General features: G+C 29.3%; 2 protein-coding genes across 2 annotated transcripts; both read left to right on the forward strand.

Annotated features, from left to right (window-relative positions):
• The first annotated feature begins 3,314 nt into the window (after window positions 1-3,314).
• Window positions 3,315-4,831, forward strand: LOC145837796 (uncharacterized). The gene is made up of 2 exons (XM_082945244.1): window positions 3,315-3,519; window positions 3,884-4,831. Exons 1-2 carry the CDS (start codon window positions 3,341-3,343, stop codon window positions 4,365-4,367), a joined length of 663 nt encoding a protein of 220 aa, XP_082801370.1. The 5' UTR covers window positions 3,315-3,340; the 3' UTR covers window positions 4,368-4,831.
• A 22-nt stretch (window positions 4,832-4,853) lies between these two features.
• LOC145837795 (WW domain-binding protein 11-like) lies at window positions 4,854-11,163 on the forward strand. The gene is made up of 7 exons (XM_082945242.1): window positions 4,854-5,025; window positions 5,641-5,712; window positions 6,828-7,192; window positions 7,540-7,586; window positions 9,145-9,267; window positions 9,902-10,138; window positions 10,354-11,163. Exons 1-7 carry the CDS (start codon window positions 4,870-4,872, stop codon window positions 10,788-10,790), a joined length of 1,437 nt encoding a protein of 478 aa, XP_082801368.1. The 5' UTR covers window positions 4,854-4,869; the 3' UTR covers window positions 10,791-11,163.
• The last annotated feature ends 6,709 nt before the right edge of the window (window positions 11,164-17,872 follow it).

The raw sequence follows: 17,872 nt of genomic DNA on the forward strand, positions 1-17,872 counted from the left end.
TACCTTTTAATGTCTTGTCCAGGACAATTACTTTTCAAATATGATTGTTATAAAGTTAGCTCAAAGTTTTGATAGCAAGCAAATAGTGTGTAGCTCAATGACCAAAAGGTCTTTCTCCTCACCAATCCATTGAACTTAGTTGTAAGCGTTCTCATTTTTCTTTTTTTCTAAACTATTGAATAAAAAAATTGATTTAAAATTTTTTAATGGTAGAAAAGCATCAGTTTTAGCATCCTCCTATAATGATAAATGTGCCATACAACTGGTTGAAATAAAGATTAATGCCGCCACTATAGATGTAAAAAAACATAAATTTGTTCTACATTCTTCAAGCAGTTCTTAGTTTTATAAAATCAGATTCTAGCACATTTATCAGCACTCTGTTTTTTAAATTCTTTTTCATTTTTTTTCAAAATAGTTTATTTTTCTTTTCCATAAAACTTTGCCACATTTATAAAATTGAATTATTATTTGTTAAAGAAATAAGTATTTAAAGTAGTTGGGTAGAATTATTTAAAGTTTAGTTCACTAAAAGTTTTAAAAATATAAATAATTTGTAAATAATTTTTATTGCTGTTTATTTTTTATATGTCTCTTGATATTTGTTGACTAGTTGGTAGTTGTTTAAAACTTAAATGATAAAATGTACATTATTTGTATTTAAATTTTACAGCTTGGTTTAGTTTAAACTTGCAGCAGCTGATTATCAGTTTGCTTTGGATTTTTTGGTGTATTTTTAAAAGTTGAAGCATTGGTAAAAACTTGTTTGTAGATTTGAGATCTAATATTTTGTTTTTCTGTTAAAATTTAAAAGTTGTGAGAAATTTTTAAACTAAGTGTCACATTTTTTTTATTATTTTTTTTATGTGTTTTAACTTATTGTTAACTATTAAAGTGGTCACTTGTTAAGGCCATAGGGGGGAGTCCAACATTTTTTTTTACAAAAATTAACTTTAATTTTTATATGAAAGCTTTAAGTACAACCTACAAGCCAGTTTTTATAGAATTCAAAAATATTATTTAAATTTTGAGATATTTAATTATTTGTAAAAACTTTCCAGTAGAAATGTATGGACCGCAATTTTTTTGAGGTTAATTTTCTCCAAAATTTTAAAATTCACTAAAAAAAAATCTATCTTCTCCTTCACTTTTCAAGTAATCTTCTTCAAATTTTCAGGAAATGTTCCTTACAATATAAGAAAAAAATGTTACTTTAGAATTTTAATAATTTAAAAAAGTAAAAACTTTATCACAAAAATTAAAAAAAAAAGTTTTTTTTTTCAAAAGAAAATATATTTTTATAAATTTTTTTTTTTAATTTCACAGTAACCTTTTTTGTTATTGTATAAAGATTAGACTGTGAAAGTTTGAAGAAGATTGCTTGAAAAATGTAGGAGAAGATAGATTTTAAATGAAATAGTCTTTTTTCGCTGTTTTAGTTTTCCCTTACCATAGGAACCTATTATGCGACCCAACTTTGACTGGTCATATCTCAAAAAATAATTTGAATTTTCAAAAAAATAAAAAACATCTTGAAGCTTGGAAAAAACTATAAAATAAGATTGACTTGTAAAAAACATGGTTTACCAACCCCCCCTATGGCCTTAAATAGGTCCCTGTTCACTGTTAAATATTTAAATTTTCAAAGTGCAGGTTGATTTCAGATTTTTTTTGTGTTTAAGCCAGTTTTAGTTCTGAAAGTAAAACTTTGTACTTTTCTTAATCAACAGCACACATGCGCTACTATACTTTTTAACCTTGAAAAATTAATTTCTGTTTAGCCTTTTAGTTGTCAAAAAACATGTAATTTATAACTAAATGTGCACAACAGTCTAAATTGCAATACTTGATATTTAAAATTTATATGTGAACATAATGAGACTTAGGTTTTATTTTTAAATTATGTTTAATTTTTTGAATGTTAGTTCAGTAGTGTGTGTCAGTCAACTAGAAATTCCTGACAAAATATTATGATGTATCAATTGCATGTAGTTGACTAATGACCATTTATGAAAGTCAATATAGCTATTAAAAACCAGTGACAGAGAGTGTATGAATTAACTTGTTCTTTATAATATAACCACTCTTTTTTGTGCCTAGTTAGTATAAATAGTCTAAAATAGCATCTAGTATTTATAAGATAGTAATTATATAAGTTATTGTCTAATTAAGACTAATAAGCTTAATACCTTAAGTATATTAACACCCCTTGGTCACATCAAGTTTGTTTTCTATTTTTTTTAACTGGAATTTTAGCTGATAAGAATTTAAGAAGTATAATATATTCTAAAGTGTTGTTACTGCCTAGTTAACATTATTATTTTTTTTTTTATTATATTTGAAAATTTTCCAATTATTTAGTTTTATGGAATTTTATACTTTAAAAAAAATACAACATAGAAAAACCTAAAGTTTTGAACAGAAGTCATAAAAAGCCTGGGAAGAACTAAATTTTCAACTGATATTTATTTATAAAATAATGAAATAAAAATGGATAGAAGACAACTTTTTTTTACAACAAAGATGTCCTTATAAGAGTTTTATTTATTTAGAAATGCATTTAAAGAAGCACAACAACATCTTTCCAGTAATTTATACACTTATAAAAGCATTTTTTCCTTCACTAAAAAGGAACAACAAAACTTAAAGCGTTGAAGAAAACCAAAAAACCTGAAAGAGTTACTTAAAATTATCTGAATAACTAATATATAATATCTTCTATAGGAAATCAATTTTTGTCTGTGTGTCAAAAATGTCCTACACATTTTAATTAACATACTTTGTCAAAAGCATTGAAATTTATAACAAGCTACTAAAATTATTCAGTAAGTGATCATGTGATTGTTGAAGAAAAGTTGTTCTGCTTTATTCTTTTATATGTATGCATGTAGATTAAGAAAAAAATATTGTTTCTATAAAGTGTCTTCTTTTATGATTTTTTTAAGAACTGAATAAACAAGACATTTTAGTTGGTTTAGTGCATGAAAATAAATGAAAAACATTAAAAAAATAAAAAGTGCAAATAATAATTAAGTGCTTTGTTTTAGAATTAAAACAATAAAAAATCTGCATATATTTTTAACTTCAAGTTTAGCAAGTAAATAATACTGAATATTTAGTTATATATTAATCAATTTAAGTTGATATTTCCAGTTACAAAGGAAATATTAAGGAATAACAAGAAAGTTTCTAGTTTATATAGTAAAAATGAATAAGTAAAAAAATAAATTTACTCACTATCAAACTTTTTATTTTTTTAAAAGACTATCCTTTTTTAGTTTGATTACAATTACTCTTTTTATTTCAGATATTGTTTTAATACACCACTAAATAAACAAACATGTCATTAGCAAAGTTGTGCAGCAGTTTCAGGGCGTTTTCACCTAAACTTCGTTCTATAAGGATGATGTCAGCAAACCCAAATAATTACCATGTTGGTGAACTCAGTAGTACACAACCAGAAGCCACACAATACGAGAAAACCCCTTTCAATAAAGCAAGGCACCCTGAACCTTACAGGTAGGCATTTGGATTTGTTTATTAGTATCAGTAGAGATATTCAGCTTGAGTTGTTGTAACTTGTTCAATAAGTACAATGTACAAATATAAATAAGATATTAATGATAGTTTACAAAAGACATACCAGAACTACTAATTCATTCTGGTATTTTCTCATCTTTGCTTATGTGAATTGTAAGCTTTTAGTTTTCGAATGAAATAAATAAAAACAAAATATATACAGCTAGAACAAGTGTAATTTTATTTCTTGCAAATTTTATCCATACTTTAGTTTATTAGCATCCATTCACACCAGGATTTTAATAATCTATTGTAAACAGAATGAAAACGACTTTATTATTAAACTAATACATTTTTTTCCCAGGTTTGAAGTGAACATGTCAGCAGAAGCTGGACTCAAGCAGAAGAAATCAGCCGTTGTCTCGGTCAACATACCCGGCTTCAGCGCCGTCAAACTCAACTGTGACGAGCAACCACCAGTGGGCGATGACACGGCCCCACCCCCGCTTGCGTACTTCTCTGCCGGCATCGGTCTCTGCCTGATGACCCACCTGACGGACATCCTGACGGCCAGGAAGATCAAGGTGGACAGTTTGAAGCTGGAGCAGAGGATGATATTCAAGACGAACCTGGGCCACATGAGGGAACACGGGTACATGACCGAGGGCGGGTGCGACTTGGTTGAGACCCACGTGCTGATCGACAGCCCGGAGACGCAGGAGGACATCAAGAAGCTGCTGGACGAGGCGGAAGGAGCTTGCATGGCTCACTTTTGTTTGAGGAACCCGGTGCCGTGGAAGACGAGGCTCGTTTATAACGGGGAGGAAGCCCTGAGCAGATCCGGATAAACAGTTGACTGAGTAGCTTGGATCGTTTAGACTTAATTGTATACCCTAAGTTTTGTCATAAAAGACAATATATCACATTTTTTTAACTTGTATTAACCATTTATACCTAAGATCAATTTTAGTTTTATCATATACAGTTTGTTGCCTTAAACTTTATTTTTATCCATAGTTGTGTAATCATAGACAATTCAAGTAACTAATTCTTTATCATGTCAGATAATTAGCTTTTTTATGGTGCAATTATGTAGTTTCTTCAATAATAGCTGTTTATTATTTTATTCATGCTGTTTTTTTTTTAGTTTGTTTTACTCTTTTACTTATGTCTAACCACCATCTGTATTTTTCATTAATTAATGTGCCTCAACCTAAACAAATGTAAATGCATAATATTTCAATTGTTTTTTTTTTCACATAAACATTTTGTAAACTACCTTAGGTATAAAGTTTAACACCACCCGAATTACCAAGCATTGTGTTTATAGACTCATTTAAATAATAAAAAATGGGTCGTCGGCCGCAGAAGACAACGAAGGGAGGGAAGTTCATGAACCCGACGGATCAAGCCAGGAAGGAGGCCAGGAGGAGGGAGCTGAAGAAGAACAAGAAGCAGAGGGATGCAGTCAGGCAGGCTGTGATCAAGAACAAGGATCCCATGCAGGTTTGAGAAGATAATTTTAAATAAAGCTAGATTTATAAAATAATAATAACGACCCCATGCAGGTTTGAGAAGATAAATTATTTTTTGTATGCATGTGAAAAAATAAATGAATAGGCTGAATATAGTGAGTCAGGCTATTATTAATTGCAAGGTCCCAATGCAAGTGAGAATATAAATAAAATAGGTCTGTATGTATATATTTATTGGAAGTTAATGAATTGAGTATATTGATATATATGTATATATATTGGTATATATATTTATTTAAAATAATTAAGATATCAGTCAGGCAAGCAGTTATGAAGAATAAAGACCCAGGTGAGAAAGAGTAGAATAAATAAGATGAGAGGATATAAATGTATTAGCCAAATTAAACACAGGTTGAGGCAGAAAAAAAAACATGCTGTTTTAGATATATTAAATGACTCAAAAATAAATGAGTTTATTTCTGATAAAAAATGTTTCAAAACTAAAATGAATTTTAAAAGTTTTTATTTTGTTTAACTTTGAGTCATCAACAACAAGGACATAAACCTTATAAATGATGAAATAGTTTAATAAAAGTAATATGAAATGGTTTCTATTACAATTTTTAATAGAAATTTCAAAATACAGATGATCAGAGAACTTGAAGATTTGGACGACATGGAATTAAAGCCGGAAGGTCCATTTCAGTTAAATGAGAAAGTTTGTTTGATTTTTTATCTGTTTTTATAAAATTATTATTGATAATTTATATAGTTTTAAGTTATAATTGAGCTAAAACTGAAGGCCATATTTTAGGTAAATCAGAAAGTTTGTTTTTAATTAATTGTATTAAATACCTGTTATTCAAACTGAAACTCTAAATTTATTTTCTAAGCTTTAGTTGTTACTTAATAAGAAATATATGGGTTCTAGGTACTTTTGAAGTTTCTTTAAAACTAAAAAAATATGATAACTAGTTCTGTAATTGTTATAGTTCAACAACCTTTTTTAGTTCAATCCAAAAGTGTTTTTGTGTCTTAAAATTTTTTAATATGTCATTTTCTCATCCGTAAAGCTAAACTTTAATTAATATTTAACAAATTAAACACTTTTAAATTTATTGAAACAGTATGGTCAATTTCCATCATAAGTAATGTATAAGTGTTTTTTTACACCAAAAATTTATGATATGGCCATTTCACTATTTTACTGATTTAGCCCCTGGTCTAACTATAAGTATTGTGTCGAATTTTTTTTTGTTTATTTGAGTACTACACATAAAGATGTTTTCCAGTAACTTTTTGTTTGTAGGTGTCACTAATACATTACAAGTTACTTGCTTATTTTATATTGATAATTTCAGTTTTGTCACTTATTTAATGTGCAAAGCTTGACTATTTTTTATAATAATTTAGACTTTCACTTTCGTTTGCACTCATGTAGTATTTATTATGTAGTATTTATTTCTTAAATATTGTTGTTTGTAGGAAGTTTTAGTCTGCCAAATTTTAAATTTGTATTGAGTTAATGCAGATAGATAATCAATTCAAACTATATTAGTTTTTCATAAAAACTTGCTTTTTCAGTCATAAAATACTAACATCCTTTTTTATGTTAACGATTCACAATTTATTCTAATTAAATAACCTAACAACTAAATAAGCGTAAATTAACTAAGTAGTACTTTTTACAACACAAACCATTATTTTATCAACTAAAAGACAGTCGAAGAGTTTGAACATGTTGAAACGAAAAATTTTTACTTGTGCTTAATAATACTTCACAAGTAGCCATTGTTCTTTCTAGTTTGTGAATGTAACAACAACGGTCAACAGGTAGTCAAAGAGAAGCGGAGGAAGTTGTTAGAGACGCTCATCAGGACGGTCAACTTCTACGGCAAGGAGGACCCGAACAAGGGTAAGGAGCTGCGCCAGATGATAGAAGACTACAAGATGGGCAGGATACAGAAGGAGACCTACTTCGAGTCCGTCCGTAACGCCGAAACTGTTCAAGTTGGGGAGATCCCCCTGCCCGAGATGCCGTTCGAGACGCCCGACTTGTCGGACATCCCGCTGCCCGATTCGATGCCGTCCGGAATCTTGAAGCGGCAGAGCCACCACGCGGTTGAAAGTAAAAACGTTTCTGAAGTTTCGATGAACGCGCCCGGCCACCCACCGGGACACCCACCCAGCAAAAAAGTGTTTGTTTGTTTTTCAACAAAAATTTAGTTAGAGTGTTTAAATATATATTGAAGAGATGTTTAGTAACTATTATTTTTTTATAATGTTGAAATAATTAATCTGTTTTTGATGTAAGCTTAGAACTAACTACAAGTAAGAAGTATTTTTGCAAATTATTGATAAATAAGTGGTTAATATTTTTTATGTTATTAAAAACTTTCAAAGCTTAACAAATCAGAAAAACACTAAAATATAAAATTGTTAATAAAAAGCTTAAGTTTTTTATACTTTTTTTCTTACAAGTTTATAATATAAACTTTAGTTATTTAAAACAATTTTATCTTTATCATCCATAATATACTTACAGGTTCATAAGCCGCGATTCGGCCGAATATACAAACCTTGTTAGAGCAGGTAATTATTTATTAACTTTTAAATAACTTTTGCAGTATAATTGGTATTTGTAAACATGTGTTTAATTTAAAATGTCAGAAACCTTGTTATACATATTGTTTTGTAATCTTTTATTAATTTTAGTTGATAATGTACACTTTTAATATAAATGGTTTAAAATTGTGATAGTAACTGCATTTAACTATGTTTTAGGGTTAATAAAAAGTAGACTAAATTCTTATGTTTAGATATTAAAATAAACTGCAAGATTATTTAAAGTTTTGTTAGTCACTTTGGTTTACTTTCACGATATGGTAGATAAAATATAGAATATAAATTTTACAATTTTGTTATATATTTGTATAGATAATTGTTTAAAATCAATTTTGTTTTTTTTTTGAAATGAGTGAGTCTGATTGTGCGAAAGTGATAAAATCAGTACAAATTTTATAAAGCTTTGGTTTTACATCCAACTTTACAAAAGTGTTATGAACAAAAAAACTTAGGTTAAATGATAAATCCTGTTTTTATAACAAAACTTAAAATCACTGTTACATGTATAAAATAGAAACAAAACATCATAACAGAGTTACCGTTTTACCTGGAAAAACCTGGAATTTGACAATTTAGGCCAAAAAACCTGGAAAAACCTAGAATTTAAACAGTTTTAACATCTTCAGTAGTAAAACTTCGATTTGACTCAAAAAATCTATCATATGAATAGAAAATTTTTGTCATCATCAAACATTTTTTTAATTAAAAAACATATTTAGAGTAGCTTTACAGTATCTTTTTAATGTTTTTATACTATTTAACACAGTTTCTTACCTTTAACTTAATTTTAAACTAAAAATAGACCCAAAAATGTGTACTTTTAAAAACCTGGAAGAAATTTGGAAAATCTGGAAATAAATTTGAAAAAATGAGTGGCAATCCTGTTCATAAGCACAAACAAATAAACAATTTAAATTTACAACACTTATTAATTTTTATCAGCTGTAAAAACTCAGTTAAGTTAAAAAATACAAAATGTGTTAATTATTAACTTGTTAATTGAATAGTTTGAACAGAATATAAACAGTTTATAATTTATGAATTATATGTTTGTTTGAAATTCAAACAAAGTTTTTATGCAATCAAATTTATTATTAATGTTTACCCATTTTAAGTTGATTTTTATTAGTATAAATCTTAACCATTTAAGTAAATATCGTTTAAAATTTTCATTTTAACAAATATTTTCTGCTTTGAAATGAATCTTTAATTTTTTGTCTTTATTCTAGTTTGATATAACATAGCTTGGATTTAATGTTTATTACTAAAATTGTACAAATTAATGAAAAAGAGTAACCATATATCTTTAACAATTATTAACTTTAAATTATAAAATTGGTTTAATATTTCTAAAACATAAGTTTAAGATGGCAATATAAACTTATTGTTTAATAAAGTACGCTTAAAATTAGCTGTTTTTTTTTTAATTTGAACCTGAGTTTAACCTGACATGAAGACTACATAATGATAATTGAAAGTACATAATAAGTTAATAATATCATTTTAAATAAATAAATATTCTTAGCACTGAACCTTGGTATGAAGGAAGATGTGAAGAAGAAAAAGAAAGTTGAAATAAAAAGTTACAACGAAGAAGATGATGAGTTCAGGCACAGAGACGATGACGTTAATCATGATGATGATTTCGGTATTTTGTTATTAATTATTTTGATCCTTAACAAGAAGTTATATTTAGAAAATTAAAGTTGTTTTTAAGTTCATTTCTGTCTTGCACTATTAAAACTCTGCAATTTATATATCAGGCTAGTTTATTTTTTTTTAAATTTAGGCTGAATAATATTTTTTTGAAAAACAAAATCTAGTTTGGAAATTTTTCTAAATTCTCTGGCTACTTTTTCAATTTTTTTTTCAAAAAGTTGCGTTTTTATCAACTCCTTTTGTATTTTTGTTATTTTAGGCATAGTTTGTTAACAATGTTTTTTTTTTCAGAATTTGGCTTATACTGATTAATATGTTTTAGTTTTCTCATAAACTTGGGCTTGATGTAACTCAAATTAGCTTTTAGCCTCAAAGAGTGGCAACTCCGATTTATAAGTTAGGATTATTTCAATTTTGGACAAAAAGGGTTCATAGCTGATAATGCTTAAAGTTTGAGCATTTGAACATAAGTGTGATAATTTAAATTTTTCGCCCCCACGTGACTTCAATCCTGACGAACCGTTTTTTTTTCTACCCAAAATAAATAACACTCAAGAGTAGCATATAATATAAATAAAATACAGTGTGCTTTTAAAGTTATAATGAAATTTGTTTTCTCCCAGGAGACTTCAATCCAGACGAACCGTCGTCTTCCAAGCACCGCCGCAAGATCAGGTTCGCCGACGACGAGGAGGAAGACGATTATGACGTCAGAAACGATGACGACGAGGAGGTGACGCCGCTGCAGGCGATGATGCTGAAGCTGGCCGGGCAGAACGTCCCCCAGCAAGCGGCGAAGAAGGGAAATCCCCAGGTCGAATACGTCAAGCCGCCACCGGGACCCCCGGGACCACCGCCTGGTTCGTTGTGATTATTTTATTTGATTGACTACTTAATTGAAATAAATTTAGTGAATTGAAAAATTATGCTACAATGAGTTTTTGGCTTCGTAGCAATACAAGCTCAGTTGTGCCAAACATTTAGTTATTTATCACTATGAAAGTTTTTGAAATCAATCAAAGCAGTATATAGTTTGATTAATTGTTTTAAATTAGTTAATTGAATATTTTCACAGGAATGCCCCCAACGGCACTTCCACCGCCGGGCCTTCCGCCACAATTTGCCAAACAGGGAAATCCCCCCAAGGACAACTCTCACTTCAGCGCTCCCCCTTCGCTGATACCGCGCCCACCCCAACAACCACAACCTCCCCAGCAACCACCCCAAGTTACCCAGCAACCGCCGCAAGGCGACGCGACCATCTCCGCCGCGCCCCAACTCACCCACGGCTCGCGTTTCCACGGCGACGCCACCAAGTTCATGCCGACGTCATTGAGGGTAAAGCGGCAGAAGGTGGTTAATCCCCGCAACCGATCTGTTATGTCGTCACAGAGGAGCGATGACGTCATGGCGAGGAACATCGATGACGTCACAAAGGGTCAAGGGGAGGTGAAGAAGAGTGCTGATGACGCTTACGACTCGTTCATGAGCGAGATGAAGGGATTGCTGTGACGTCATAATTGTGATTGCGGTCGTTCAAAATTCGGCACTTTTTTGGCAACTTTCATTGTAAAATGTGTCTACTCTAATATACTTTGCTCAACGGGAAGAAATTGTAAATAAATGGGACATATTTGAATAAATCTAAAAAAAATGTATTTAAACATACAGTTTTTTTAGTGATTAGGAACATTTATTATGTTTTTTTGTAACAATACCCTTTAAAAGTTTTTAGTAAAGTAACTCAACATGTTTTTAAATGAAATAATTAAATACAAATAAATTTGAATTAAGTGTATTTGAAAAGTTATGCTTACAAAGGATTTTGTTGCTAAATTTTTTTTTTATGTCTATTAAGTTTTGTATTTTTAAATTTATTGTAATAAACTATTTTATTCTTAGAAAAATTCTTGTTGTTACTTATATAAAAGGTGTTTCTGTTTAATTTTATAATTTTGTAATATCTTATAAAGTTTTTTCTATTAGTAGGAATATCTTCTATAGGTTTTTTATAAATGTAAATAATTAATTGAAGTTTTTAATGTGTATTTTTGGCATGAAATATTTTTACTTCTCTAAATTCTCGATACAGGGGTACCAAAAAACCTGTAATTTTTGAAAAACTTGCACTTTGACAATTTAGGCTAAAAACCTGGAATTCGAGAAATTTTGAAAAAAAAAAGAGTTTTGAACAAATATCATTAAAAAACGTGGAATTTAACCAATGTTTTCAATAAATGCAATGAAATTTTGATTTAACACAAAAAGTCTCTCATATATTTATTTTTTTTAACTTGGTGTAAACATTTTAACTAATTACACAAATCAGTAATGTTAAAGTTCCATTTGTGAATAAGGCTTTAATAAAATGATATTGAATAATATTTTTTCTTAGAACTTGTACATATAAATTAATATTTAAAAATAATCTAATTGTTTTTTTCTTTTTCAAGTATTTACAATTGAAAAAACTTGATCTATATAATTTGCCAGTGGTCTACCGTTAATTGAATAGTTTGTAATAATTAACACATTCTAGTTGATCAATTTTAACTGAGTTTAATGATGTTTACAACTGTTTTTTACTGAAAATGCTTTTACAGGTACAAAAGTTGAACAAAGTAAAATTTAAATTAAACAATATTGTACACTTGTAAGAGTTAAAGTACATGAAAATATTTGCACCTGCAGTGTTTTTGAAGTGATTTTCTCAATTGTAATGAGTGTGCACAACTAGTTTCAACTATAATTATAAATTGTGAGGTCAAAAAAAAAGAAAGAACAATTTGATATAAAAAGTACTTTTAGGTGAAACCTGTTCCTGCATAACAAATAAAAAGTGATCTATACCGATCCACAAAATTAATATCCGGCCGAATCTTATTTAAAAGTTTAGACCGAGCTTTTTTATTAGTTAGGATTTAGTTTAACTTCAAATTAGAATGTGTAATCAAATTATTCTTTCTTTTTTCAACTTAGGTACCTATGTAATTTAAAAAGTTATCCCGTAATATGCAGTGTAACTTTCAAACACTCCTCTTAAATACGCTCAAGTCCTTTTCATTTGCTCTTCATCATAAACACCTGAAATGTAGTACAAATTTAACTTTTAGTCTAGTGTATTTAAAATTTTTCATTTAACATCGAATGTAATTTTCAAGACTCCCCTAAACATGCTTAGAACCTTTTTAAGCACCATGTGAAGACGGCTGCTACATTATTTTCTAAGCAATATACTTTGACGAAACAGAAACGAGTATTTCCATTGATTAGTATTTTTGTTTATCTACTGGATCCATAATTAAAGGACCCGCGCTTAGTATTTAAATTACCACACGTAGGGTCTAAAAATACATGATTCTGGATCCGCAAGATCAATAGACAATATTTTTATTTAAAATTATTTACAAGTTTTTATTACAACCGTAGATTACTCTCTTAAAAGTAAATGCGCTGTTCGATATCGATGTATGATTGCTTTTTTATAAACATACTTTTATTTTATTTTGCTATAGTTTACTGAACGACAAAAAAAACGCTCAAAATGACCTGGTGCACGAAGAACCTTTCAGTTTTCGAGTCGCTTACCACTTGGATACCTTTTAACGTCATTATCCAGGACTCGTCTGTTAGCGATATCACTTTAGTATGTTTCTAAAACAAAATCTTTATACTTGATCCTTACTAAGTTAATTAAAAACAAATGTTCCAGACTAGCTTATTGTAAACACACTTTATTTTTAAATTTTGAAAAAACAAGATGCATACATTCTTATTTAGCAAAAAATATAAAGATAGGTAAAATAGTTGTAAAAAAAAACAGTTATAAATATGTAACTATTATAATAGGTAGTTGTCTTAAATGGACAGAACTCGTAGAAACATTCAAAACTAAGCTATCAAAAGAGATTGGTGTTTTATTCTAAACGAGATATTTTATAGTTCAAAAATGTGTGTATTTAGTACTAAAATTACTATTAGTAAGCAAGACTTTAGGTACGGTAATAACTTTGGATATAAGCAGATACTTTTTAAGCTTTTTGTATTTTATTGTGTCAACATCTTAAGCAAACAAATACTAATAAAAAAACGAATAGTTTTTATTTTACTCATAAAAAAACATAACTTATTACAAAATCAATAAGTGACAAATGTTCAAAATTTATATAAAAATAACAGCTTATAATTGGTACATCTTTTCAAAAAACTAGACTAGACTTTCAAAACTAGACTGTTCATCGATAAGTTGGTTAAAAACACATCGCTTACAGATGGCTTTAAGTTTTTTATCGTTTTCCATCAACTATTGCACAGTTAAAGTAAAAAGTCTTTGAAATTTAATTTTGCAGATCTGAAAAAAAATTCACTAAGATTTCTAAAACATTTAGAAAAAATACTTCTAAAGTAAATTAAATGTAATTTTTTAATTGTAAGTTCAATTAAAGATTTCAAAGCAAAAAAATATCCCCTAAATATTAACAAACTGTCTCTAGTTGATGTTTTTTAAATCGATCACCACTCAGTAACACAATTTCCAAGTTCATCGACTGAATCGCCATGTTTTGGGTTATAAAAATGTTAATTACCCAAATAAGTTTAACTTTTAATAAAACTACATCATGTACAGTTATTCTAATTTTTGGTGTTAGTATCATAAAAAATTAGACAACTTTTGGCATCGTAAAACAGTTTTGATTGCTTACATTTTTAAATAGACTAAGATAGACGAGAAAATTTTACTTTGAAAATTTTGGTTGAAAACCAACTTGTTGTTAATTTTCATGTTGCTTCTTTTATTGTGGTGTCCTTTTAAAGTCTGCATTTTTTAATAAACACATAAAATGTACGTAAAACTAATGGCAATTTACAGGTTTTTAAGGGAAAGTTACATTATTAAAACAAGTATATAGATTGCATGAACGCAATTGAATAACGACAAAAGCAACATTTTGACTGCAAAACAAAATATTTGTTTAAATGAAAATCACACTGATGATAATTAGTTGTCATGGCTATATAAGTTAAAAAAAATGGCTTCTAAAATTTTGTAGAAAAAAGGCCAATTCTGTTTTTTAAAGTTGCTTGTTTGTCCGAAAATAGTTTTTTTTTTACCTGTTTTCAACTTTTAAAAGCAGTGTTTGATGTTGTAAGTATCTTTTATAGTACCAAAATGAAAAGGTTTCTACCCTCGTTTATTGTAAAAATGTTCAAAGGTGTCTCAGATGAAAGCGATAATGAAAATTACGAAACAAAAAGTCTGCACACGGAAAAATACCCCAAAGTCTCTGGATATTTCAAACAGAGGCCGAAAAAACGCAAGCATTCAAAACTTGCTGATAAGAAAGTCGGTAGGGAATTTACTTCAAAATGTTCGGACAACTGCAAGTCTAGTTTGAAAGCATCCCAGAGTTTTGCCACAATTCCAACAAGAAAGTTCGAAACATTGACTTATCGAGAAATACTGAACTTGAAAAGGAAAAAGAGACAGAATCTTGTACCACATGAAAAAGAAACAGCTTATGGTAACAGACAAAACAGAACCTCTACGCAGCGCAATGCTTATGTTGACAATAAAAGTGGAATAGAAAACGCAAACGTGGAAACAAAACAATTTAAAAAGACTAAATGTTGTAAATTAGGATCAGATCTCAACGAATATAGTTTTCACAAAAATCATATAAATTTTGTAAATAAAAATCACGACAGTGGAAATATTTACGGAAGACCTCGAAAATCAAAAAAACTTATTTCTTTTTACAAGGCTGTTGAACCACTTAGTGGGGAAAGCTCTAACAGATATAGTTTTGATTTAAACAATAAAACAAAAAACAATTTGAACGATATCTTTGCTGATAGCTTTAAAATTAGAAACGCTTTTGAGAAAATGGATAAGATTGAAAGTTTTGGCAAGTCAATGCAAACGTTTTCAAAACTATCTCCATTTATTTACGAACCAAAAAGCAAGGAAAAGTTGTCTTTTGATAAAAATAAAATGCTTAAAAATAATGAAAAATATTTAGTAAAAATGACAAAAGAAGTTGAAAATTGTGGACCAACTGACAAGGTTGAACCGCTACAAAGGTGCATTCAGCATTTCTCTGGTAGTTTTAATAATTTTTCAGTTTTAGATGAGTTGAAACAGAGTAAATTTAACGAACATAAAGTTAATTCCAATATGAGTAGTGAATTTTTGCCTTTGAAAGAAAAAAATTGTCTCAATAAGTCTCTAGAAAATAAACTACCGTTGAAAAAAGCTGTAAAGTTTGAATGTAATACCGCCAATGAAAAGTGTAAATGCAGGCAGAGTACTGAGTTCGTAAAATCGAATAATTCTAATATCAATGATTATCGAGACAGAGTTAGTTCGTTGTGCACTCCAACAGATTGTTTTGTGAAAACTAAATTTTCACAAAACAATTTTAACAGTGATGTAAATGATTCGCTGCAAGTAGGAGGCAAACATTTAATGGCCGACTCTATATGTAGTTTTGACTTTGTTGAAAAATGTAATCAGGACTTTAAGTTTGATCAATCAAATAACAACAACAAACATCAACTTAAGACAAAACTGTCCACTTTATATGTGTCAAGCTCTTTGGAGAAACAAAAAGCAAACGTATCTGAAGCAACAATGTTAAGCGAAAATATCCATCAAAAAGGTAAAATAAAATTAGTGAACAAAGAAAACAGTGATTTAAGCATGGAGTCTTCTAAAAATGGCTCCAACGAGTGTATTTTTCCAGGCATTACAAAAAGCGACGTCGATAGAGAAATGGACAAAAGTTATGTGAACTTTCGTTTAAATTCTGAAAACTTCAGCTTCCAGAAACCGACCAGAGAAAACTCAAGCACAAGTTTGTTCAACTACCAAGCTCCTAGGAAGCAAATTACTTGTAAAGATGATCATTCAAACATAGAAAAGGATTCAATGAAAAGCAAATACATTGAAGATTACAGTAGAAAAAGTAAACATATCGAGCAAAATATGATGGTTAGTAGTTGTAATGAAAGTGAGCTGACTGAGCCTTATACTAGCGTACAATCGGATGAAATAATTAGGAATATTATAAACAATAAAAAGTATAACATGACAAAAGTTTCTGCAAAAAAGGGTGATGTAGATAAAAGTTCAAAACATAAGATAAATAACAGTAGAACTGAAAAAAATGATGAAAATATTGTCAGTGTGTCACAGGTGAGCTGCAAAACGGTGATCAACGAAATCAGCACAATTAAAGATTCAATACGCATTGATTTTCAACAAACTAAATATAGTTGCACAAAAAAAGACAAAGATCAAAATACAGATTTCAGCTTGTTGAAAGAAGACAAAAGTTACACTTTACAACGCTTTATTTTTGATAGACTATCAACCGTTAAAGACCTTCCTAAAAGTAAATTAGAAAAATTTGTTGAAAATTCTAAGAAAATTTCAGATAAACCATTAAGAAGCGAGGAAAAAGAATGCTTTGGTGAAAGTTTGGTAACTATCTTCCAAAGGCCGGACAGCTTTAACTCCAAAGATGTTTTGGAAACTGATAATGTAGAACACAATGGGACTAATGAAAATAAAAAAGAAAGTATTTTAGATTACAGAGACATACTAGAAAGTGCAAGCATGAAAAATGTCGACTTCTGCTCAGAATTTAGCGACGTTGATTCTTATTTGAGTGATGGAAAATCAGAAAAATATCAAAATAAGAATCCGTACCCTGATAATAAAATTGATAGCAGAAATCCTAAAGAAAACAATTCAGATTTGTCAAAAAAATTTGATAACAATTATTTTGTTTTTAATAATCAAACGAAAAATGAAATATACAGTAAAGTGCAAAGTAAATTAGTAAAAGAATGTGATTGTTCGAACTGTTGCTTGAGCAGCAATAAGAAGCAAGCAAAAAATAATGTTGATAGAAACAGTAGTTCAGAAGTAAACTCCGAAGAAAATATGTCTGAGAACTATCCCTCATCAAGATTTGATTCTGAAGGTACATTTTTATCCGAAAAACAAACAAGGCAAACCAAAAACAAAAACCTTATTGAGGCAAACAATACGAAAGGTTTAAGAATGCAAGATGAACGTAGTATTTCGGACGATTCCTTGTTAGACGTGGATAGTCAAGTTTATGAAAACAATTTAGCAAAAAAAGAAAACAAAAGCAGTCAGTATTCGAAAAAAGATGCGAAAAGAGGAATTAAGCGTTTACACAGCTCAACATCAAAATCAGACGTTAAAGAAGAATTGGAAGTAAAAGAAAAAAGAAGAAGGAAGACTCCGTTTTATATTTGTGAGAAGACAGAAAACAGTATAATTCTGCACCGACCAATAATAATCAAATCTGACGATGTTGCTAGGTTGAAACATTCAGAAAACCAACAAAAAACTGCTAAAAATCACCAAACGAGCAGCTACAATAGTGAACAAGGTTCGCTGAAAGAAAACAGTAAAAGTAGTTCTAATAACAGTGAGAAAAATAAGTGGAAAAAAGCCCGGAATCAAAATATATTAACTTCAAATTCAACTTTTGTTGGGGCTAACAGCTACTTTAGAAAATACTCAAACCTCAATCACTCGGATGTAACGAGCGATTCTC

This window comes from Thalia democratica, chromosome 6 (genome assembly GCF_965202585.1).
Source record: "Thalia democratica chromosome 6, ktThaDemo2.hap1.1, whole genome shotgun sequence".
NCBI classification, from domain to species: Eukaryota; Metazoa; Chordata; class Thaliacea; order Salpida; family Salpidae; genus Thalia; species Thalia democratica.